The 26,987-nt window shown below is 38.5% G+C and overlaps 1 protein-coding gene across 3 annotated transcripts in view; it reads right to left on the bottom strand.

The window, feature by feature from the left end:
- The window catches only part of PTPRA (protein tyrosine phosphatase receptor type A), a 169,524-nt gene that overhangs the window by 91,994 nt on the left and 50,543 nt on the right, over window positions 1-26,987 (bottom strand). For 2 of the 3 annotated variants that reach the window (XM_055432645.2, XM_055432660.2), the window contains exon 2: window positions 26,551-26,631. The exons of the other annotated variant lie outside the window; for it this stretch is intronic. In XM_055432645.2, the coding sequence (XP_055288620.1) occupies window positions 26,551-26,580 (30 nt within the window). In that variant the 5' untranslated portion in view covers window positions 26,581-26,631. The remainder of the gene's footprint in view (window positions 1-26,550; window positions 26,632-26,987) is intronic. 3 annotated transcript variants of the gene reach the window in all.

The raw sequence follows: 26,987 nt of genomic DNA, 5'->3' as shown, positions 1-26,987 counted from the left end.
TAGAGTTGGACACGACTGAGCGACTGAACTGAACATATGAAATAGAAACAAAGAAAACAATAACAAAAATCAATAAAACTAAAAGCTGGTTCTTTGCGAAGATAAAATTGATTAACCTTTAGCCAGACTCATCAAGCAAAAAAAGGGAGAGGATTCAAATCAACAAAACTAGAAATGAAAAAGAAATTATAACTGATATCACAAAAATACAAAAGATCCTAAGTAAATAATTAAGCAACTATATGCCAATAAAATTGACAACCCAGAAGAAATGGACAAATTCTTAGAAAAGTAAACTTTCCAAGACTAAACCAGAAGAAACAGAAAATATAAACAGATCAATCACAAGTAATAAAATGTACTACAATTAAAAATCTCCCAACAAACCAAGTCCAAGACCAGATGACTTCACAGGCAAATTCTATCAAACATTCAGGGAAGAGGTTAGCACTCATCCATCTCAAACTCTTCCAAAAAAATGAAGAGGAGGGAATATTCCCAAGCCAACTCTAGGAGGCCACCATCACCCTGATATCAAAACCAGACAACGATATTACACAAAAAAGAAAATTACCAGGTTAATGTCACTGATGAACATGTATGCAAAAATACTAGCAAACAGAACCCAAGATTAGGTATATTAATAGAGGCAGAAAGCAAATTAGTGGTTGTCAGAGACTGGAAGGAAGGGGAAATGGAGGGTGACTTTAAATAGGTATGGGGTTCTTTTGGGGTAATAAAGATGTTTGGAACTAAATAGGGGTCATGCCTGCACAATACTGTGAATGTATCAAATACTATTAAACTGTCCAGTTTTTTTTTAATTGGAAGAGAATTACAATATTGTAGTGGTTTTTGTCATACATTGACATGAATCAGCCATGGGTGTACCCTATGTCCTCCATTCTGAACCCCCCTCCTACCTTCCTCCCCATCCCATCCCTCAGGGTTGTCTCAGTGCACCGGCTTTGAGTGCCCTATTTCACGCACCGAACTTGGACTGGGGATCTGTTTCACATATGGTAATATACATGTTTCAATGCTATTCTCTCAAATCATCCCACCCTCGCCTTCTCCCAAAGAGTCCAAAAGTCTGTTCTTTATATCTGTGTCTCTTTTGCTGTCTCGCACATAGGGTAATCGCTATCATCTTTCTAAATTCCATATATATGCGATAATATACTGTATTGGTGTTTTTCTTTCTGACTTACTTCACTCTGAATAATAGGCTCTAGTTTCATCCACCTCATTAGAACTGATTCAAATGTGTTCTTTTTAATACCTGAGTAATATTCCATTGTGTATATGTACCACAGCTTTCTTATCCATTCATCCGCAGATGGACACATAGGTTGATTCCTTGTCCTACCTGGTAAACAGTGCAGTGATGAACACTGGGGTACACGTGTCTCTTCCAATTCTGGTTTCCTCATTGTGTATACCCAGCAGTGGGACTTCTGGGTCATATGGCAGTTCTATTTCCAGTTTTTTAAGGAATCTCCACACTATTCTCCATAGTGGCTGTACCTCAAACTGTCCAGTTTTAAAGGTTAATTTTATGTTATGTAAATTCCATCTCAATAAAAAATTAAAAAAAAAAAAGCAAAAAAAAGTTAATTATCAGTATGTAGGTTGTTTGAAGCATTCATCAATCTTTTATTCAACTGATTATACAGAAATTATCTATAGGACAATTTTATATATAAGCTCTGGCTTATATAATTTATATATATATATAAATTTATATATTTAAGTATAGTATATGTATATAAATTTTATATATAATTTTATATATAAGCTCTGGCCCAGTAATTTTGCAAAAATTAGGCTGCAAGTCACTTATATCTATTAGATACTAGTGGACACTGACTTTTGTGGCTAGGACACTAATTAATATTGAATTCTCTTGTCCGGAAGGAGGATTTTTCATATATTCAGGGTCTGCAGAGTTCCTGCTGAACTAAAACATAGGGCAGTGTGTACTCTATGAAAGAATCCATGAGACAGGCATGGGGCAGGAGGTAGTTTAACTCTTTTATAATGCCTGCAGAGTCTGGCAGTGTGAAAGCCTAGAAAACTCATGAAAGGCCCTTTTATAACCAGGGTGAATGTGGAGCACAAAAGCCAAGTCAGGTGACCCACTTAAAGCTTTGCTTTTACTGATGAGAATTCATTCTCATTCCAGTTTAGTCTCTTTCTAGAAAAAGGAAACTTTACATAATAGTTGTAAAATGAAGAAACAGGGAATTTAACTCAAATTATTAAGTTACAATCTTTCCCTCTCAAACATCAGCTCAAGCCTGATGGTCTGTGGCCAGAGACAGAATACTTCCTAAGGTTCTAAGAGGTATGATCTTGTTTACTTCAGTGTAACAATATGTTCTCTGACTGCTGGCTATGAAGAAATCTAAGTTGTATATCCATCAATCAGATTAGAAGTTTGGGCTAACAATATTATGAGAGGAAATAGTTTCTTAATCCCTCTCTGGAATTTATACAAAGCAAAGGGATGCTAAACTGTATGGTAAGATAAGGACAAACCAAAGTTGCCTCAAAACAGGGAACCACTCATCTGCTAATTTGTTCAGGCAAAATCTTGTGCCAAGTGGGGCTGCAAAGCAGAGGGGTGCTCCTGCTCTTGAGGAGCTCACATCTAAAGTGTTCTCTCACCCACCATTCTCATGTTACCCAAAACATTTCAGGTTAGTCAATAAAATCCTTGTACTCCAGGAGGTAGATGAACATGGCTTTTCTTCATTTTGATTCATCTATTTTCTTTCCTTTAAGTAAAGGAATAAGATGGAAAATTCTCATTCTTCTCTGCTATGATTAATTCCCCATTAAAAGCATAAACTGATCTGTTCTCATTTTGCCAAATCAATAGGTGCAGCGCTTACTATACATACCAAACAGTGCAAACACTTCTAAGGAATATAAAGAAAGTTTCTTTCATTACTTCCCATTCCATCTCCACGTTTGTCCCCTCCTTCTCTCCCACCATTTTGCTCTGAAAGAAGAATGAGATAACTGGTCTAAGATCACAAATCTAGATCTAGTACCTAGATTTGTCAATTCCCAGTTCACTAGTCTTTCTAAAACAAAATGAAAGTAAAATGGTGGTGGAGGCAGGGTAGGGGAGTGCTGTCTCCCAGACTCATTATTATGGTTCTAAATCAATCTCAATCAATCTGGGGATTCCCTGATAGCTCAGTTTGTAAAGAATCTGCCTGCAATGCAGGAGACCCCAGATCAACTCCCGGATTGGGAAGATTCAATGAAGAAGAGATAGGCTACGCACTCCAGTATTTTGGGGCTTCCCTTGCCTTTCAGTTTGTAAAGAATCCACCTGCAATGCGGGAGACTTGGGTTCAATCCCTGGGTTGAGAAAATCCCTTGGAGAAGGGAAAGGTTACCCACTCCAGTATTCTGGCCTAGAGAATTTCATGGACTGTATAGTCCATGGGGTCGCAAAGAGTCGGACAAGATCGAGAAACTTTCACTTTCAAATCAATCCCAACTCTCTCCCCCTGCCCAAGTTTTTTGTTGCCATCCATTCCCTAACTGGCACTGCTGCTGTTTGAACACTTCTGCTCCCAGTCTTGTCACATCAGCCAGGTCTCGGTGTTAACAAAATTGCTCCAGTTAGTTAAACAGGACCAAATATTCACTACCATAAAGATCTATTCATTGCTTTCCAAAAACTTAATTGCATACATATTTACCTGTGAATTATAATCAATACTCTGTGCTCCCTGTGAATCAAACACTATGACTACTCTGCTCACAGGATCTGCCCAGCACCTAGCAAAGTTTCCCACACGTAACAAGTATCTCAGGTAGTGGACTTCCTCTGCTTAAAAGCAACACAAACCCTGAAACTGGATTAAAACAATTCAAGACCCCCAAGAAAGACTGGTAACAAATGTAAATCCTCCAGAAAAAGTATCATATTAGGTCTCATATTATTTCTATAAGCAATTTTTAAAATAAAATGTCCAGTTCATGAGAAAATAACAAGAAAAACAGTAAAAAACAGACAAGAACAGTACCATAGCATTGAGAATTTCAGCCAAGCATTAGTGCTACTAAAAAATGTAAGAGAAAAACTAGAACAACAAAGAACACCAAACAGAAGTTTTAGAACTGAGAAAACACAATATTTGAAACAAAGATCTCAATAGAAGGATTTAAGAACAGATAAAATACAGCTGAAGAGAAAATTCGTGAAATGGAAGATAGGTCAAAAGGATGTATATAATAAAGCAGAGGGAGGCAAGAGGATAAAAAACATACAAGAGAGGATAAGAGGTATAGAGAATATGAGTGAGGTGATCTAATGTACATGCAATATGAGTCCCAGATAAGAGGAAAGAGAGAAATGAGACAGAATATTTCAAGAGACAAAGGCTAAAAATTCCCCCAAACTAATAAAAGACACCAAGCCACAGATTTACGTAGCTCCAAGAACCCCAAGCAGATAAACAAACATGAAATCTATGTATAGATACACCAAAGTAATACTTCTGAAAAAGAATTTTTTAAAAAATTAAGCATTAAGGAGAAAAAAAGACACCATGGTAGACTGCAAAGATGGCTACAAACATTCCTCCCATTTCTGTATATATATCTTTTATAATGAGACTTTAGTATTCCTCCTACCAAAAGGTGAAATATATTTCCCCATCTCTTTTGAATTTAAGCTGGCTTTGTGACTCAGGCTTCCCTGATAGCTCAGTTGGTAAAGAATCCACCTGCAATGCAGGAGACCCAGTTCAATTCCTGGGTCAGGAAGATCAGCTGGAGAAGGGATAGGCTACCCACTCCAGTATTCTTGGGCTTCCCTTGTGACTCAGCTGGTGAAGAATCTGCCTGCAATGCGGGAGACCAGGGTTTGATCCCTGGGTTGGGAAGATCCCCTGGAAAAGGGAAAGGCTACCCACTCCAGTATTCTGGCCTGAAGAATTCCATGGACTGTATAGTCCAGGAGGTCATAAAGAGTTGGACACGACTGACCGACTTTCACTTTCATTTGTGACTTGACTGAACCAATAAAATGCAACAGAAGTGATGGTGTAATTTTTAAGTTAAGACCTAAAGAGAACTTATAGCTTTCATTTTGCTCTCTGGGAACACTGCTGCCATAGTGTGAAATAGCCCATGCTGACCTCTTTACATAGACAGCTCCAGCAAACAGGTAACACCAACTGTCAGACATGTACTTAAAACAATCTCAGTCCCAGATTAACCACTAGCTGACCAGAGCTACACAAATGACTCTAGTCAATACCACAGAGGAACTAAACAGCAAACCCAGCACAGATTGCTGATTCACAGAATCATAAGCAGATCTTCCTCAACCTATAGTTGGGTTGTGTCTAGATATACTTACTATAAGCTGAAAAAAGTCCAATTCAAAAATGCATTTGAGGATGGACCCAGAGTGTCATACTGAGTGAAGTTAAGTCAGACAGAGCAGAAATATCATATGACATCCCTTACATGTGGAATTTAAAAAGAAATGATACAAAAATACATTAAAAAAATTTTAATGCATTTAATAATTTAACCTACTAAACATAAGAGCTTATCTTCAGTTCAGTTCAGTTCAGTTCAGTCGCTCAGTCGTGTCCGACTCTCCGCGACCCCATGAATTACCTTAAATGTGCTCAGAACACTTAACATTAGCCTATAGTTGAGCAAAATTTTATAATAAAGTATTGAATATCTCACATAACTTACTGAATACAGTGGGTGGCTAAATCTAATCAGTTGAAAGCATGAACAGAACAAAAAGCTGATCCCCTAAGAACAGAACAAAAACCTGATTCCCTAAGTCAGGGAATTCTCTAACAGACTACGTTCAAAATTCAACTTTTTTGAGTCTCTAATTTATTGCCCAACCCCTCATCAGATTTTGAACTAGACAAGTTACCACTATTGGGTGAGTCATTTCCTTAAACTGAATCTTTTTATACATACGTGCACATGCAACCTACCGGTTCTGTTTCTCTGGAGAATCCTGACTACTACAGACAGAAGCCAGAAGACAATGTAATGATAATTATAAAAGGGCAAAAGAAAAAAAAAAATTGCCATCTTACAATTCTATAGTCAGCAAAAATATCAAGACTCTTGAGGTGAAATTTAAGAAGTTTCAGATCAAGAAAAGCAGACAAAATTCATCACTGGCAAAACTACAGTAAGAAAGTACTAAATGACATTTTTTTCAGGCAGAGGGAAAACAATTCTAAAAAGAGTCTGAGAGAAGACTCGGAAATGAAAATGGTAATATGTAGATACATCTAAATGTATACCAACCATATAAAACAATCATAATGTCTTTTGGAGCTTAAAACAAAAATAGATATACACGGAGAGGGAGACTGAAGAGGTCAAGTGTTTAAAAGTCTTTACATTGTTTAAGAACCAATGTACCAATATATTGTTAACATTAATCTGATAGTCTAACCAGCTTGTTGTAATCTCTAAAGTAACCACAAAACAACATAGAGGCTATAACTTTAAGGATAAGAAGGGGGAAATGCAGTAGTAAAAAAGTCAATCAATACAAAAGCAAGAAGAGAGAAAAAGGAACCTAGAACAAATGGGTCAAACAGAAAGTAAGGAGTAAGACAGCAGATTTAAATTAAAATATATTAATTATGGGCTTCCCTTTTAGCTCAGTTGGTAAAGAATCTGCCTGCAGTGCAGAAGACTCAGGTTTGATTCCTGGGTCAGGAAGATCCCCTGGAGAAGGAAATGGCAACCCACTCCAGTATTCTTGCCTGGAGAATCCCATGGACAGAGGAGCCTGGTGGGCTACAGTCCATGGGGTTGCAAAGAGTCAGACACGACTTAGTGACTAAGCCACCAACCATATTAATTACATTAAATGAACTGCTGCTGCTAAGCCGCCTCAGTCGTGTCCTACTCTGTGCGACCCCAGAGAGGGCAGCCCACCCGGCTCCCCCATCCCTGAGATTCTCCAGGCAAGAACACGAGTGGGTTGCCATTTCCTTCTCCAATGCATGAAAATATAAAGTGAAAGTGAAGTTGCTCAGTCATGTCCGACTTTTAGCTACCCCATGGACTGCAGCCTACCAGGCTCCTCCATCCATGTGATTTTCCAGGGTTACCACTGCCTTCTCCCATTAAATAAACTAAATGTTCCAATTAAAATATGAAATTATAAGACCTAAAAGCAAAAAAAATGAACTACGTGCTGTTTGTAAGAAACTTTAAAATATAAACACATATAAAAGTTGAAAATAAAAAAGCAGAATAAAATAATCTATGAAAACAAAATAACTCTGGTATCGATCGCTGACAAAGCACGCATGTGCAAAAATACACGCGCGCGCCTCCGCGCGTGCACGCACACACACACAATAATTGTAAAGATCTTAAAATTCTAACCAAGAAAATACAGCACATGTTACAATTATACTACAATGAGACCAAGTAAATCTTACTTCAGAAATTTAGCAATGATCTGTTCTTAGGAAACATATTAATAAACATTCTCACAAAAATAATTCAAAATATAAAAGCCACATGATTACTCTGATGGTTTCCAGAAAAGCTCCTTGTAAAACTCTTCATCTTTAAAAATGCATTCATTAGACAAAAACATTTACTGAGCACTCATTTTGTGCCAGGTCCTACTCCTGGTACTAGAAATGAAATAGTAATAAGCAAAACCTAGCTGATTCCCTGCCTTCATGAAACTGCAGTCTAGGAGCAAAAAAAATGACATTAAATAACTCACCTCAGAGATAAACATGAGAGAATTACAAGACTCTTAACAGCCTATAAGAAGAAAATCTGACCTAGTTCAGGGAGCTCAGTAAAGCTGACTGGCTCTTGGACTGAGAAGTTAAAGATGAACAGGAGTTGAGCAGGCAAGGAGGTTAGGGAACCCTATTCCATCTAGCCAATGGTCTCAGAGATGGTGGAAACAAAGCCCGAAAGCAGCCACTGTGTCTAGAGCACAAAGAACAAGGAATATCATGGTACCAGAGAAGGGTGGAGATGAATCCAGGTCAGGACAAAATATAGGGGATTTTTCTTTGTCCTGAGAGCATTAAGAAGCCTTTGTAGAGTAGAAGCATGAATTCTATTTCTACTAGAGGGTAACTTACCTGTCGGGCATTTTGGAATGAATACTTTGGCTGGGTATAGGGCAGTGGTCCCCAATCATTTTGGCACTAGGGACCAGTTTCATGGAAGATAATTTTTCCAAGGACCCAGAGTGGTGATGGTGGTGAAGAGTTTCAGAATGATTCAAGTGCATTACATTTATTATGCTCCTATGAGAATTTAATGCCGCCGCTGATCTGACTGGAGATAATGTGAGCAATGAAATACAGATGAAGCTTTGCTCACCCAATGCCCACCTCCTGCTGTGCGGCCTGGTTCCTAACAGGCCATGGACCGGTACTGTGGGGACCGCTTGTATAGAAGACAGAGTTCAGGATGTGAGGAGAAAGTCAGGCTACTGGCAAAGATGTAAAGTATTACAAGCAGGAGACATTTCTAAGGTAAACTGCACAGGACTTGATTAGTGGATTTTCTCGAGGTGAGAGAGAGGAAGGCATCAAATGCTACTCCTTGGATTTCTGGTTTACCAAGTTTGTGCCATTCGATGAGTCAAAGAACAAAGGAAAATAATCACATTTGTCAGGGAAAGTTCTCAGAAATCCTTAAAAACCAGAAACAAAAGAATCTTTCAACTGAGAAAATTAAATATCTCAAAATAATGGTCAACAACATACTGAAAAGTAAAACACTGAAATCATTTTCATTTATCACTAAACCAGGACAAAAAAAGAACATAAGCTATCACTACAATGATTTAATCTTTTACAATAGAGGTTGGCATACAATCTCTGTCGCAACTACTCAACTCTGCTGCTGTACTATAAAAGCTGTGGACAATATGAAAATAAAGGAGCATAGTTGTATTTAAAAAAAACTTCATTTATGAACACTTAAATTTCATATAGTGTTCCTATGGTATTCTTTTCAGTCTTTTTCCATCCACTTAAAAACGTAAAACCCATTTTGTGCTCATATGTCATACCAAAAAAACAAAAAGGAAGTAGGCTGAATATGGGAGATGGGCCAGTTTGCTGACCTCTGTTCTAGCAGTTCCAGATAATGAGGTGAGAAAACAAAATGAGCTGTAACTATTGGGGAACTGCACCTAAACTTAGCAGATGCAAGGCTGTGCACTTATGAAAAATAAGTATACAGGTGTTAAACTAGTGTTCATAAACTCAAGTTTATAATTTAAAACAAACTGGACTTTCAGTTCAGGACAAGACGGAATAAGCATTCCTATTCCTCCCACCAATGAGAACAACAACAAAAAACTCACACAAAATTCATGAAGCAATTGACAGACGATTACAAAAAGGAGAAAAAATAAGGTGGACTGGCTAGGGACCATGGGACACAAAGACTGATGCAAGGACAGAACTTCCTACAGGAAGTTTCCTATTTTTTGTTTGAATTGCTTCGGATTGACTCCTAATATGTCCTGTCCTGAGCTCTGGAGAGGCCCACAACCTGAAAACAAAAATGAGCACAAACAAAAAAGTACCAAGGAAAGCCTGCTTTCTATAGACAAAAGACCAGGAAAAAGGCGACACAGCAAGACAGAAACATTCTGACATACACAATCCAGGCAAACAACAAAAAAGTGGCATCCCTCCACCTCACTAGACACTGTTTCCCAATCCTGTCTAATGTATCAATGAGTATCAATGAGGCAGCACCTCCCCCTCACCCATCAGGCTGCAGCTTTGAAGAATGTAAGCAGAGCTCTGTCTTCCATTTCTACCCTGGAATATTAAGGTGGAACTTCAACCCAGCCCAGCTAGAAAATGGGGTGAAGATTATGTGAGGAGGGAACTAGAAAAACGAATCTTCTAAATATCAGTACAAAATCCTAGACCACCTCTGAACAACCTATGCATAAAAGTGACCAGAAACAACACAGTAAAAGGTTTCAGTACTAAACTCTGGTATAAAATAAGGCCCAGGTTTCATGTTGGTCTCCTGGTAGCACACAAGTAGGGCAGAGCAGAATAACAGAGAAAGATTTAGAAAATTAAAGTGACTTTTGAACCAGTCAACAAATGTAGGCTAGGGTGTGTGCTCCAAACCTAAACAGGGTGACTGCCTGTTAAATTAAAAGGTTTAAATGGGAACAGAACACTCAAAATGGACAGGATGTAGTTCAAAATCACTTGAACCATGAAAACCAGCTCAAAATCAATAGGAACCATGAAAGTCTCAACTTGAATGAAGAAAAGATAATAATAATTATAAATAAACAATACAATATATATTATTGTACTGTATTATAAACAAAAATGTAAAACCCATTTTGTGCTCATATGTCATACCAAAAAAAAAAAAGTAAGCCGAATATGAGAGATGGGCCAGTTGTATCACAATAAAATAATACAATAAATATTGTAATACAATATTTAGATAATACAGGTTTTAAATTATTTGCTCCAAAAAGAAATCATAAACACTCAGGAAAAGGAAGATATAAAGAGTCAGTTCAGTTCAGTTCAGTTCAGTTCAGTCGCTCAGTCATGTCCAACTCTTTGCAGCCCCATGACTCACAGCACGTCAGGCCTCCCTGTCCATCACCAACTCCTGGAGTTCACTCAAACACATTTCCATCGAGTCAGTGATGCCATCCAGCCATCTCATTCTCTGTTGTCCCCTTCTCCTCCCACCCCCAATCCCTCCCAGCATCAGAGCTTTTCCAGTGAGTCAACTCTTCGCATGAGGTGGCCAAAGTATTGGAGTTTCAGCTTTAGCATCAGTCCTTCCAACGAACACCCAGGACCGATCTCCTTTAGAATGGACTGGTTGGATCTCCTTGCAGTCCAAGGGACTCTCAAGAGTCTTCTCCAGCACCACAGTTCAAAAGCATCAATTCTTCGGCAATCAGCTTTCTTCACAGTCCAACTCTTACATCCATACATGACCACGGGAAAAACCATAGCCTTGACTAGACGGACCTTTGTTGGCAAAGTAATGTCTCTGCTTTTTAATATGCTATCTAGGTTGGTCATAACTTTCCTTCCAAGGAGTAAGCGTCTTTTAATTTCCTGGCTGCAATCAGCATCTGCAGTGATTTTGGAGCCCAAAAAATTAAAGTCTGACACTGTTTCCACTGTTTCCCATCTATTTCCAATGAAGTAATGGGACCAGATGCCATGATCTTCATTTACTGAATGTTGAGCTTCAAGCCAACTTTTTCACTCTCCTCTTTCACTTTCATCAAGAGGTTTTTTACTTTTCACTTTCTGCCGTAAGGTGTTATCAACTGCATATCTGAGGTTATTGATATTTCTCCCGGCAATCTTGATTCCAGCTTGTGCTTCTTCCAGCCCAGCGTTCCTCATGATGTACTCTGCATAGAAGTTAAATAAGCAGGGTGACAATATACAGCCTTGATGTACTCCTTTTCCTATTTGGAACCAGTCTGTTGTTCCATGTCCAGTTCTAACTGTTGCTTCCTGACCTGCATACAGGTTTCCCAAGAGGCAGGTCAGGTGGTCTGGGATTCCCATCTCTTTCAGAATTTTCTATGGTTTATTGGGATCCACACAGTCAAAGGCTTTGGCATAGTCAATGAAGCAGAAATAGATGTTTTTCTGGAACTCTCCTGCTTTCTCCATGATGCAGCGGATGTTGGCAATTTGATCTCTGGTTCTTCTGCCTTTTCTAAATCCAGCTTAAACATCTGGAAGTTCACAGTTCACGTATTGCTGAAGCCTGGCTTGGAGGATTTTGAGCATGACTTTACTAGTGTGTGAGATGAGTACAATTGTGTGGTAGTTTGAGCATTCTTTGGCACTGCCTTTCTTTGGGATTGGAATGAAAACTGATCTTTTCCAGTCCTGTGGCCACTGCTGAATTTTCCAAATGTGCTGGCATATTGAGTGCAGCACTTTCACAGCATCATCTTTCAGCATTTGAAATAGCTCAACTGGAATTCCATCACCTCCACTAGCTTTGTTCGTAGTGATGCTTTCTAAGGCCCTTTTGACTTCACATTTCAGGATGTCTGGCTCTAGGTGAGTGATCACACCATCGTGATTATTGGGTCGTGAAGATCTTTTTTATACAGTTCTTCATATTACATTAGAGTAAAAACATCCTTCAGGAATGAAGATGAAAAAAAGATACTGGCAGATGAAGGAAATAATGTGTTATCAACAAAACAGCTCTAAAAAATTGGTTAAAGGAATTTCTTCACACAGGAAATAAAGGACAGAAACCTCAAATATCAGGAATAATAAGCAGTAGAAAGGGTATGTGCCCACACGTGTATATATGCTATATACGTATTGTGTGTGAAAGTGAAAGTGAAGTCGCTCAGTCGTGTCCGACTCTTTGCAACCCTATGGACTGTAGCCTACCAGGCTCCTCCTTCTGTGGGATTCTCCAGACAAGAGTACTGCAGTGGGTTGCCATTTCCTTCTCCAGGAGTTCTTCCCAACCCAGGGATCGAACCCGGGTCTCCCGCACTGCAGGCAGACACTTTACCATCTGAGCCACCAGGGTGAACATATACATAAATACATATATACTAATTAAACAATTTTTCCCTTGTTCAGTTTTTTAAATTATGTTTGATGGTTGAAAGTAAAAACTGTAAATATTGTTAACAATGCCCTGTGGTTTTTAACATACATAAGGGTAACACTTAAGACAACTGTTTCACAAAGGGGGTAAGGGCCTAAAAGATAGTAAGGTTTCCACCTTCCACTTAAAGTGGCAAAAGATCGATTAGCAGATTGTGATAAATTATGTACACATATTTTAATCCCTAGAACAATCACATAAAAAAACTGTATAAATAGATTCATTAAAAACATTACAGAAAAACCAAACTGGAGTACTAAGAAAATGTTCAAGTAACCCACAGGAATACAAGGAAAGGAAAACAGAAGAAAACTAAGAAAAAGAATTCATAAAATGGCAAATTTTGCCATTCATAAAATGGCAAACAAATGCAAAACACTGAAAATTACATTCAATATAAATAGTCTAAATACACCAACTAAAAAGACAAGGATAAGAAGAATTGGTTAAAGAAGGAAAAAAAACCTAACTATATGTTGTCTATGGGGCTTCCCTGATAGCTCAGTTGGTAAAGAATCTGCCTGCAATGCAGGAGACCTGGGTTGGGAAGATCCCCTGGAGAAGGGAAAGGCTACCCACTCCAGTATTCTGGCCTGGAAAATTCCATGTATAGTACATGAGGTTGCAAAGAGTTGGACATGACTGAGCAACTTTCACTTCAATTCACTTCATATGCTGTCTATAATAAACTTACTTCAAATATAATGATATAGAAAGGTTAGAAATAAATGGATTCCATATTTTAGGAGGAGAAAAGGAAGGATAAAAAAGTACAGCACAGAAGGTTTTTAGGGTAGTGAAACTATTCCGTATGATACTGTAATGGACATAGGTCATTGTGGATTTGTTAAAATTCATAAAATGTACAATATAAAGAATGAACCCTAATGTAATCTATGAGCTTCTAGTTAATAATAATGTATCAATATTGGTTCATCGGTTGTAACAAATCAACCACATTAATGCAAAATGTTAATAAGGGAAACTGGCGGGAGTTGGTAAGAAGAGGGTATATGGGAGCTCTGTATTTTCTACTTTGAACTGCCTAAATTTTTTTGTCAATTTTTAAAAAAAAATGGATAAGGAAAGACATACCATGTAATTATGGAACAAAAGAAAGCTGAAGTAGCCATGTTACACTGGATAAAGTATTTTTCAGAACAAGGAAAATCATCAGGAACAAAAAGGAATAATACATAATGATTAAAGGGCCAATTTAAAATAGACATAAGATTCTAAATGTGTATGCACCAGAAAACAGTTTCAAAATACAAGATGCAAAAATTGACCTAATTGAAAGCAGAGAAAGACAAATCATTAACACCCTCTCAGTAACTGACAAAAAACCTTGACTGAAAATCAGCAACAGAAAGAACACTACCATCAACCAACAAGACCTAACTAACATTCATAGGACACTCCATCCAACAGCAGGTTAGACTTTTTTTGTAAACTCCTATGGAATACTCTGTAAGACAGACCACATCTTGGGTCATAAAGCAAACCTTCACAACTGTAAAAAAGGGATATCACTATAGAAACCACAGACATCAAAAGGATAAGGGGATACTAAGAACAACAAAGATCATGACATCTGGTCCCATCACTTCATGGGAAATAGATGGGGAAACAGTGGAAAGAGCATCAGACTTTATGTTTTTGGGCTCCAAAATCACTGCGTATGCTTACTGCAACCATGAAATTAAAAGACGCTTACTCCTTGGAAGGAAAGTTATGACCAACCTAGATAGCATATTAAAAAGCAGAGACATTACTTTGCCAACAAAGATCTGTCTAGTCAAGGCTATGGTTTTTCCAGTGGTCATGTATGGATGTGAGAGTTGGACTGTGAAGAAAGCTGATCGCCGAAGAATTGATGCTTTTGAACTGTGGTGCTGGAGAAGACTCTTGAGAGTCCCTTGGACTGCAAGGAGATCCAACCAGTCCATTCTAAAGGAGATCAATCCTGGGTGTTCATTGGAAGGTCTGATGCTGAAGCTGAAACTCGAGTACTTTGGCCACCTCATGTGACGAGTTGACTCACTGGAAAAGACTCTGATGCTGGGAAAGATTGGGGGCAGGAGGAGAAGGGGACGACAGAGAATGAGATGGCTGGATGGCATCACTGACTCGATGGATACGAGTTTGAGTGAACTCCGGGAGTTGGTGATGTCGTGCTGTGATTCATGGGGTCGTAAAGAGTCAGACACGACTGAGTGACTGAAATGAACTGAACTGAAGAACAACTCTGTATACAAAAATCCAACAACTCAGACAAAATGCAGAAAATCACTAACTCCTATAACTTTTAAAGACATGTTTAACTTCAGAAAAACAAATCTTAAGGCCAAAATGGCTTCAATGGCAAGTCCCACAAATATTTAAAAGTAAATAATACCCATTCTACACTTGCCATAATAAAATCCATTCTATCTCTTCCAAAAAATAGAAGACGAACACTTTCCAATTCTCATTTTTATACTGATATTATCCTGATAAAACCAGACGGTAAACAAAAACAAAATTACAGACCAATTTCCCTTATGAACATAGAAACAAAAATCCTCAGCAGAATATTACCAAACCAAATGCAGCAATACATAAAAATAAAAATATGCCATAAACAAGTGGGATTTATCCCAGGAATGTAAGGCTGCTTCCAAAAAAAAAACTATCCATCAATAGGTCTTATCAACAGATGCAGAGAAAACATTTGACACAATCCAACTATCACTCATGAGAAAAACGCTCAGGAAACTTGAAATTTAAGGAATTTCTCCCACTACCTGATAAAAGGCATCTAAACAAAACAAAAAACAAAAAACCTAGTCTGAATACTTCCTCCTAAAATTATGAACAAAGCCAAGATACCTGCTCTCACCATTCCTATTTAACACAGTACCCCAAGTCCTAGCCAGTACAATAAGGCAAGAAAAGGAAATAAAATTTTCCAGATTGTAAAGAAGGGGACATGATTAACCTCATAGAAAACCCCAGGGAATCAATTTAAAAACTCTTGAAACTACTTAGTTTAACAATGTCACAAGATATTAAGATCAACACAGAAAAATCAGTAACATTTTAGTATACTAAGAATGACTAAAGAAGAAACAAACTTAAATGTAACACCATTTGCAATCACTCCCCCAAACATAAAATATGTAAGTATCAATTTAACATAGCATGTTTAGAATCTGGTATGCTGAAAATTATAAAGCACTAACAAGCTGGAATCAAGATTGCCGGGAGAAATACCAATAACCTCAGATGTGCAGCTGACACCACCCTTATGGCAAAAAGCGAAGAGGAACTAAAAAGCCTCTTGATGAAAATGAAAGAGGAGAGTGAAAAAGTTGGCTTGAAGTTCAACATTCAGAAAACAAAGATCATGGCATCTGGTCCCATCACTTCATGGGAAATAGATGGGGAAACAGTGGAAACAGCGTCAGACTTTATGTTTTTGGGCTCCAAAATCACTGCATATGCTGACTGCAACCATGAAATTAAAAGACGCTTACTCCTTGGAAGGAAAGTTATGACCAACCTAGATAGCATATTAAAAAGCAGAAACATTACTTTTCCAACAAAGGTCCGTCTAGTCAAGGCTATGGTTTTTCCCGTGGTCATGTATGGATGTGAGAGTTGGACTGTGAAGAAAGCTGATCGCCGAAGAATTGATGCTTTTGAACTGTGGTGCTGGAGAAGACTCTTGAGAGTCCCTTGGACTGCAAGGAGATCCAACCAGTCCATTCTAAAGGAGATCAATCCTGGGTGTTCATTGGAAGGACTGATGCTAAAGCTGAAACTCCAATACTTTGGCCACCTCATGCGACGAGTTGACTCACTGGAAAAGACTGATGCTGGGAGGGATTGGGGGCTGGAGGAGAAGGGGACAACAGAGAATGAGATGGCTGGATGGCATCACCGACTCGATAGAGGTGGGTTTGAGTGAACTCCGGGAGTTGGTGATAGGACAGGGAGGCCTGGTGTGCTGTGATTCATGGGGACGCAGAGAGTTGGACACGACTGAGCGACTGAACTGAACTCAACTGAATGAAGTAAGGCCTAAATAAATGGAAAGACAAACTGTGTGCACGTTTTGGACCACTCAACATTAGTATAGCTGTCAACTCTTTCTAAAATTACCTATAGATTTAACACAAATCCTATAAAAAAATCATAGCAGTTTTTTTTCCCCCTTTTTTGGCTACACCATGCAGCATGATGATCTTCCACCACCACGGACTGAAACTGTGCCTCCTGAAGTGGAAGTGCAGAGTCTTAACCACTGAACCACCAGGGAAGTACCACAGCAATTTTTTTTTTTTGTAAATACAGACAAGTTATAGATAATATTTTTTAGTAGACAGACACGTTAATTCTAAAATTTATATGAAAAGATAAATGATTCAGAATCAAACAATACTGAAAACTTGGAGGAACCATATTATCGAATTTAAAACTTACCATATACCTTCAGCAATCAAGAGTGTATGGTACTGAAGAAAGGACAGACACAGAGATCAATAAAACAGGATAGAGAAACCAGAAATAGACTCACAAGTCTGCCTAACTGATTTCTGGCAAAGATATAAAAGCAATCCAATGAAGGAAGAATAGTTTTTTCAATAAATGGGAACAAATGGACTTCACAGGCAAAGTAAAACCAAGACCCAAATTTTATGTAAAAATTAACTGCAAATGGATCTTAGATGCAAAGATAAAGGGTAAAACTATAAAAAATGGTACAAGAAAACACAGGAGGAAAGTTTTGTTACCTAGAGTTGAGCAAACAGTTTTTAGACATGACACCAAAGCAAGACCTGTAAGAGAGGACTGGCCTTCATCAAACTTAAAAATCAAGTTTATCAAAGACCCTGTTGGGAAGATTAAACGATAAGACACAGACTGGGGAGAAAACACATATCTTATAAAGAACACTTATCCAGAAAGTCTCTAAACGCAAAAGTGAGAAAACAAAGACTCTCAGTAGAATATGGGCAAACACATGAAGAAATATTCACTGAAGAATATATTCAGATGGCAAATAAGGACAAGAAGATGTTCACTATCATGAGAAATCAGGGAAATGCAAATTAAAGACATGATGAGATCCTATTACAACACCTTTCAGAATGACCAAAATTTTTTAAACATTGACAATGCCAAATGATAGTGAGGATAGAGAGAAACTTCATGTTTCATACAATGCTAGTGGAAATGCAAAATTTGTATAACCTGTCCAGAAAGTAGTTTGGCAGTTTCTTTAAAAACTAAACATACACTTACCACACAACATAACAATGGCACTTCTGGGCATTTATCCCAGAGAAATGGAAAACATGTCCACACGAACAATGTATACACGAATGTTCATAACAGTTTTTTGTATACCTCCAAACTGGACTTAATACAAATGTCTTTCAACAAGAAGAAGAATAAACTGTAACACATTCATACAATGTGTTACTACTGAGCTACAAAAAAAGAACAAATTACTGATATACACAAAAACTTGGATGGATCTCAAAGGCATTATGCTGAGTGAAAAAGCCAATCTCAAAAGGTTACACACATTCCATTTATATACCACTCTTGAAATGAAAAACTTGTGATTTTCATTTCAGTGATAGGTTGCTTCGCTGGTAGCTCAGCTGGTAAAGAATCTGCCTGCAATGCAGGAGACCCTGGTTCGATTCCTGGGTCAGGAAGATCCCTTGGAGAAGGGATAGGCTATCCACTCCAGTATTCTTGGGCTTCCCTGATGGCTCAGATGGTAAAGAATCCACCTGCGATGAGGGATTTGATCGATCCCTAGGTTGGGAAGACCCCTTGGAGAATTCCATGGACTGTCCAGTCCATGGGGTTGCAAAGAGCTGGACATGACTGAGCGACTTTCACAGTGATAGGCTGCCACAGTTATGTTGGGGAGAGGATCTTGTGATTATGAAGGGGTAGCAAGAGGGATTTTTTTTCTTTGTGGTGGTGGAACAGTACTGTATACAATTTGATAAAATTTCAGTGCTGGGTTCATAAAGTCAATTAAAACCAGTTCTTCTCTGGGACTTCCCTGGTGGTCTAGTAGTTAAGACACTGCGCTTCCACTGCAGGGGTTGATGCCTGGTAGGCAGATCCAGCAGCCAAAAAAACAGGAAAACAAACAAAACAAAAACAGTTCTTGCTTTCAATGAGCTCATGGCCCACAGGCAAACTACTTTTTTGTGTCCCTAACTTATGCTATACACTACTTGAAAGCAGAATCTTCACTCAGCAAATGCCCAATACATGAAGAACAAAAGACTAACAATGCTTGGTTTAGAAACATACTATAGTTTTCATCATACATGAGAAATAGAGAAAGCAATTCTTTTCCTTAGAGAGCCAACAGAGTGAAAAAAACATGGACCATGAAGTCACACAAACTTGTATATGAATCTTAGCTCTGAGATGACTACAGCAGAAAAAGCTCTTGGTTTTTATGTTTTGAGTTTCCATTTCCTCATCTTTAAAACAGCAATGTCTCCCACTGCTAACAGGGGACTGATATGAGTACTATAAAAAACATAATATAGGGAATTCCCTGGTGGTCCAGTGGGTAGGACCTGCAACTAAGATCCCACATGCCAGAGCATAGCCAAAAAAAAAAAGTAATATAAATGTAAATATATCTACACATAAAACTCCATCATAAAATCTAGTACACAGCAGGCATTTTCCAAGTTTCCCCTTACACCTGTTCCTTATTCACTAATCCTTCACTATGACCAAAATGACCATTTGCACTCAAATTACACATTTCTTTGCCTTGACTTTTCTGGCTTCAATTAAGCCCTCACCGTAACATACACCTTCAAGATGAGGATCTCAAATTCTATATAACTCAATATCATAACACTCAAATTTGTAAGACTTTACACTTAAACTTTTCTCTTAAGAAGCGTTCTATAGGTTCCTTGAATCTCAAAATCTGCACATGTAGTGATGAGGATGAAAACAGTACTGTAATCATGCTGGTAGTAACAGCTCACTCTGCTCCTCATTTCGACAGCCACTCTGGGATGTGATCAGTGGCTGGGAGCTTACTTTGGGGTTCCTGCTGCCACAAACTAGAAATCTTCAGACTCCTAGCAGCCTGGGGTTAGAGTATCCACAAACGTTTAAGTAAACTGTCCTCAGTCAGTACCTGCTTCACTGGCAACATTTCCACGTCTTGAGCCTTTCCCACTACAGATCCCTCCTGATCGAGAGCTAATCCCATGAGTTTTCTGGGCTGTGGCTTCCTCTGTTTAGTTCTTCTCTCCCAATTCCCTTTCTTTCACCTACTACAGGCCCTACTGCAACTTTCTCATTGTTAAATTATTTTTTATTTACTTTTATTATTATTCCTCCACTATCATTTCAGTGAGGTGCTATCAGAAAGAAAGATCAAATAAATGTCTGTAATCTGGCATCATGAACCAGGAGTCTGTAACCTGATTTTTCTTTTTTTTTTTTATCCTACACTATAGTCATTTTTTGATGTCAGCACACACAATCTTACCTCACCCTCATTAATGATAACACTGTTCAAAGCCAGTGATGCACATTAAGTAAATAATAAAGAATTTGTTTAAACATACAGCAGGGACTAAAGTTGGGAGAACAGGAAAAACAAAGAGAGCTAATGCTATGGTCAAGTCCTCTGCATTCTTCAAAGTTTAACAGCCAGCTCATGCCCACTTACTCTGCCAGCTGACAAGTCTTTCCTATGTATTCAAAGCTCTTACTCAATTTTTCTAAACTTTCATTCTTAAAAATGAAAGAATAGGTAAGGATCACCAAAGATAAATAGGAAAAGAAAATGACTGGAGGAAACAGGAATTCCAGAAAAAAAATAAAACGTTAAAAAACTATCTTCAGAGATAAAACAAAAATAGAAGCAAAATCATAAGACAAGAAACAGTTCTGGAAAAATTTTAAATAAACTGAAAATAATTCAATAGAAAGAGTGAGAGACAAAATCATGACAATCTCCCAGAAGAGAGACCTGAAAAAAGGAAACCAAAGAAAAAGAGTTTGAAAACAGGCAAGAATAGATAAGAACATTATAAGAGCAATCCAAGAGGCCCAAATTAGAATTTCTGAGAGAAAGAAGTAAGAAAATGAAGCAGAGGATATCATCTGAGAAAAACATAAGGCAACCATTAAACATGAAAAATAAGAGTCTTCAGATTAAGGGGCCTAGGACTCTTCTGGTGGTCCAGTGACTGAGAATTCACCTTCCAATGCAGGGAACAATGTTCGATTCCTGGTCCTGGGAGATCTCACATGGCCTGGGGCAAAAAAGCCCATGTGCCCCAACTACTGCGCCCCAAAGCCTGTGCTGCACAAGAAAAGAAAAGCCACCACAATGAGAAGCCCAGGCACCACAACTAGACAGCAGTCCCCACATCTGGTTGAAACTAGAAAAAAGTCAACACACAGCAAGGAAGATTAACGCAGCCAAAAAAAAAATTGATGCATAACTTTGTATAGTTGGCCCTCCACATCCTAGGTTTGGCATCCTCAGAATCAACCATCATATGGTGCTATACAGTACATTCAACCATACCTCTTTTTATTGCACTCAACACTACTATGCTTTGCAGAAACTGTTTTTTTACAAATTGAAGGTCTGTGGCAATCCTGTATCAAGCAAGTCTGTCGGTACCATTTTCCAGTAGCATTTGCTTACTCTGTTTCTCTGCACCCCATTTTGTTAGTTCTTGCAATATTTTGAATGTGTTCATTATTATTATATTTGTTATGGTGATCTGTGATCTTTGATGTTACTACTGCAAAAAGATTATGATTGACCAAAAGCTCATTTTTCACCAATAAAGTATTTCTTAATTTAGGTACTTAGATTTTTTTTTTTTAGCATTAATGTGATTACACACTTAGTACAAATTTTTCTTTTTCTTTGACTGTATCATGTGGCTTGTGCATAGTCATACCAGGGATTGAAGCTGGGCCCTCCGCAGTGAAAGAGTGGAGCCCTAACCACTGGACCACCAGGGAATTCCCCCTAAATATAGCTTTTATATGTACTGAGATACCAGAAAAAAATTATGTGATTCACTTTATTGCACTGGTCTGGAACCAAACCCACAATATCTTCTAAGTATACCTGTATTTATTTTTTAAAATTTGTGTATAAGAGTTCAAGTGTGCAGTTTAAACCCGTACGGTTCATGATCAACTATATATGGAAAAAAGAGAAGTTTTCAGAGAAATGAGAAAATAAATTTCCTACAGGAAACAAAATGAGACTAAATTTCACTCCTTATGATGAACAATGAATGCCAGAAAAAAACCGAGCAATGACTTTCAAAGTTCAGAGGGAAAATAACTGGCAACTTAGAATTCTAAACCCAACCATCACCCAAACATGAGGGGAGAACAGACATCAGAAGAATCAGTGTATCTGCTGGGTACTCTTTCTCTTAAGAAGTTACTTGAGAATGCTGCTGCTGCTGCTGCTAAGTCACGCCAGTTGTGTCTGACTCTGTGCGAACCCATAGATGGCAGCCCAACAGGCTCTGCCGTCCCTGGGATTCTCCAGGCAAGAATACTGGAGTGGGTTGCCATTTCCTTCTCCAATTCATGAAAGTGAAAAGTGAAAGTGAAGTCGCTCAGTCGTGTCCGACTCTTAGCAACCCCATGGACTATAGCCTACCAGGCTCCTCCGTCCATGGGATTTTCCAGGCAAGAGTACTGAAGTGGGTTGCCATTGCCTTCTCTGTACTTGAGAATGAACTTCAGAAAAAAAAAAAAAAGCTTTTAATTTTTAATTAAAAAAAAAAAACCTGAGATCTAAGATTAGGGGGAAGGATCCAACTAAAAAATGCAATGAGGAAAATCCCAAGAAAACAGTCATGCAGATGACCTCAAGAATAATAGACTAGAATGTATATGATTGACAGCATGGGGAGCAGTAGGATAAAAATAAAGATAGACCAAAAAAAAAAGACAAGAAAAAAGAAAATCAGGAACTCCAGAAAGAAAATTCCAGTTGAGCTATTTAAATTCCTAAAAGATGATGCTGTGAAACAAACAAGGTTATGCTCAAAATTCTTCAAGCTAGGCTTCAGCAGTAAGTGAACCCAGAAAGTCCAGGTATACAAGTTGGGTTTCAAAGAGGCAGAGGAACCAGAGATCAAACTGCTAACATTTGCTGGATTATGAAGAAAGCAAGGGAATTCCAGAAAAATGTCTACTTCTGCTTCACTGACTATGCTAAAGCCTTTGTGTGAATCACAACAAACTGGAAAATTCTTAAGGAGATGGGAGTACTGGACCACCTCACCTGCCTCCTGAGAAACCTGTATGCAGGTCAAGAAGCAACAGTTAGAACCAGATATGGAACAACAGATTGGTTCAAAATTGGGAAAGTAGTACGACAAGGCAGTATATTGTTACCCTGCTTATTTAAATTAAATGCAGAGTACATCATGTGAAATGCCAGGCTGGATAAATCACAAGCTGGAATCAACACTGCCAGGAGAAGTATCAAAAACCTCAGATATGCAGATAATACCACTCTAATCGTAGAAAGTGAAGAGGAACTAAAAAGTCTCTTGATGAGGGTGAAAAAGGAGAGTGAAAAAGTGGGCTTAAAACTCAACATTCAAAAAACTAAGACCAAGGCATCTGGTCCCATCACTTCATAACAAATAGATGTGGAAAAAGTGGAAACAGTCACAGGTTTTATCTTGGGCTCCAAAATTACTGCAGACGGTGACCACAGCCATGAAATTAAAAGATGCTTGCTTCTTGGAAGAAAAGCTATGACAAACCTAAACAGCATATTAAAAAGCAGAGACATCATTTCACCGACAAAGGTCTATATAGTCAAAGCTATGCTTTCTCCAGTAGTCATGTACAGATAAGAGAGCTGGAAGGCTAAGTGCCAAAGAACTGACACTTCTGAACTATGGTGCTAAAGAAGGCTCTTGAGAGCCCCATGGCCTTCAAGGATCCAACCAGTCAATCCTAAAGGAAACCAACCCTGAATATTCACTGGAAGGACTGATGCTGAAGCTCCTATACTCTGGCCCCTGATGTGAAGAGCCGACTCATTGGAAAAGACCCTGACGCTGAGAAAGATTGAAGGTAAAATGAGAAGGGGTTGGCAGAGGATGAGATGGTTAGATAATATCTCCAACTCAGTGGACATGAATATGAGGAAACTTCACAAGATCGTGAAGGACAGGGAAGGCTGGTATAACCTCCATGGAGTCTCAAGAGTTGGACATGACTTACCGACTGAACAATAACAATTCATATAGTAACATTACTCGCAACAGCCAAAAGGTATAGATAACCCAAATGTCAACTGAAGGATGAATAAACAAAACGTGGCATATATGCACAGTAGAAGATCATTTGGCCTTAAAAAGGATGGAAATTCTGACCCATGTTCAGTTCAGTTTACAACATGAATAAACCTTGAAGATGTTATACTAAGTGAAATAAGCTAGATACAAAATGACAAATACTGTGCGGTTCCACTTACATGTGTACCTAGAGTAGTCCAAGTAGTCAGGGAAAGCAGAATGTGGATCCCAGGAATTCAGGAAAAGGGGAAATGGGGAGTTAGCTATAAAGGGTACAGAATTTCAGTTGAGGAAGATGAAGTTCTAGAGACTGCTGGTGGTGATGATGGCTGTACAACAATATAAATAGACTTAATGTCAATGATTTGTACACACAAAACTGATTTAAATGGTTAATTTTTATGTTACGTATTTTTGTACGACAAAGAAAAAAATATGTATATGAATACTTTAACATGTAACATCTTTTCAGTACTGCTCTTTCATACTTTTTCCTTCTCCCAACTCCTGCCAGAAGAACCACTAGTCTGACTTCTATCATCATATCTCCTGGCAACTGAACTGTATCTACTTTTTTGTGTGTCTGGCTTCTTATATATATCTGTGAGATTCATCCATATTGTTGCACAGTAGTTCATTCCTCTCTATTGCTGAGTACAATTCCATTGTATGAATGTATCACAATTTATTCATCTTTTCACCCGTTTTTAGACATTTGATTATTTCCTTTTTTTTTCTTTTTTGCTATTATAAATAAAGCTACAGTGAATATTTACATACAAGTCTTTATGTAGACATATATTTTCATCTCTCAAGGGTAAATACCTAGGGGTAGAATTTCTGGATTATTGGATACATATATTAAAAAGCAGAGGACTTTGCCAACAAAGGTCTGTCTAGTCAAGGTTATGGTTTTTCCAGTGGTCATGTATGGATGTGAGTGTTGGACTGTGAAGAAAACTGAGTGCCAAAGAATTGATGTTTTTGAACTGTGGTGCTGGAGAAGACTCTTGCGAGTCCCTTGGACTGCAAGGAGATCCAACCAGTCCATCCTAAAGGAGACCAGTCCTGGGTATTCATTGGAAGGACTGATGCTGAGGCTGAAACTCCAATATTTTGGCCACCTCACGCAGAGTTGACTCATTGGAAAAGACCCTGATGCTGGGAGGGATTGGGGGCAGGAGGAGAAGGGGACGACAGAGGATGAGATGGCTGGATGGCATCACCAACTCAATGCACATGAGTTTGGGTGAACTCTGGGAGTTGGTGATGGACAGGGAGGCCTGGCGTGCTGCAATTTATGGGGTTGCAAAGAGTCGGACACGACCGAGCAATTGAACTGAACTGAACTAATGTTTAGCTTGTAGAAAATACTCAATGATTTTCCAAAACTGTAGTGCTGGTTTACAATGCTGTTTAAAACTTAGAATGATGGGTAAGTTGATAATGAAAATCTGCTTTTCCTTTTTAATACAAGTTGTTGTTTAATGCTACACAGACTGAGTACTGAATTCTTTGAAACTCAGTGCATCAACTCTTCAGTGTAAACTAAAAAAAAAATGCACAATGTGAGTTGTGAGTTAAGTTTTATTTGGAGCAAAATGACAACTATAACCTAGGAGGCAGCAATTCAGACAGCTCTGAGAAACCCTTCTGAAGAGGTGGTAGGAAGGTCAGTCTATTATGTGATTTTGGTGAAGGCAGAACACATGCAATCAGGCACACATTTCTGCAGAATGTTGCTGCCAGTCTCGTAAAGGTGACTGCTAGTCACGAGGAGCACATGTCACCATGAAAGATTTCAGTGTTTTTCTAGATATGAGGAGATGCAAGAAGTGGGCTCATAAAATCTTCTCCTGAAAATATCTAACTATCTGAAGGCCCGTTCTGCCAGTTTTACCCAGAGCACAGAGTGCCTCATTCCTGATCTCCACCCTCAATCCTTTCAGGGTGGGGTTGAAGGTCAACGGTCGCAACTTGTAATTTGATGCTTGCAGAGGCAAATGGCAAGTGCCAATTTGTAGTTGACATCAGGATCATCTCTGCTCTACCCACAGAAACTTTGATTCAACAAGGGCAGGACAGCAGGGTACAGACTTTGGTCATTTATTTCTTAAAGCTCTTTAAGTGATCCTGATTCATGACCAGGTTGAGAACCAGTGTCTTAACCAATGATAATTATAACATTCTTAAGCATTAAAAAAAAACCCAGCCTACTCTTGGGATTTCCCCGGTAATCCAGCAGCTAAGACTCTGTGTTTCCAAGCAGGGGCCTAGGTTCGATCCCTACTGGAGAAGCTAGATCCCACAGGCCACAACTAGGCGTTCTCATGCTGCAACTCAAGATCCTGCATGCCGCAAGTAAGACTTGACACAGCCAAACAAATAAATAAAAATAAATATTCTGTTAAAAAAAAAAAAAACTACTCTTATAGCTTGGAAAATCTGATTTTAGCTATATTTTGTGAAGACAATAACTTGGGTGACAAATGTTTCCTTGTACTTCAGGTTTTACCTCTTTAGCTACTTGAACTGCATCATCCATCAACACTCATTGGAATTCCATTAATTTTTTTCTCAGTTGTGCCACCTGCAACTAAAGAAAAAAAAACCTTTAGAAAGATGAAACAGCCCTATTTAAAGAGCACCGGTTGTTCTGGGGGAGAGGGGTACACTCTACCAAGATATCTCACAGAGTTGTAATGAACATTCCAGGAGCCACAGCACAAGACTTCATCTTAAATAGTTAATTCAGATCACTGACGAGCTCATGAGAAATGAATTCAACAATATATTAGGTCCTTACTGGAGGAGATAGGACGGAACACTCCTCCCTTGTCCAAAAACCTGGACTATTCCATGGTAGGGGTATTTATGTACCATAATGTTCCCATAGGGGACATTTGGCAATGTCTGAAGACAGTTTTGATTAACAAATCACAGGATGGCCCT

The sequence above is a fragment of the Moschus berezovskii genome, chromosome 15, assembly GCF_049115385.1.
Source record: "Moschus berezovskii isolate FMDL1 chromosome 15, NW_MosBer_1.0, whole genome shotgun sequence".
Classification (NCBI taxonomy): domain Eukaryota; kingdom Metazoa; phylum Chordata; class Mammalia; order Artiodactyla; family Moschidae; genus Moschus; species Moschus berezovskii.
Note: the sequence above shows the minus strand (reverse complement) of the source record. Positions and strands in the feature narration are given on the sequence as shown.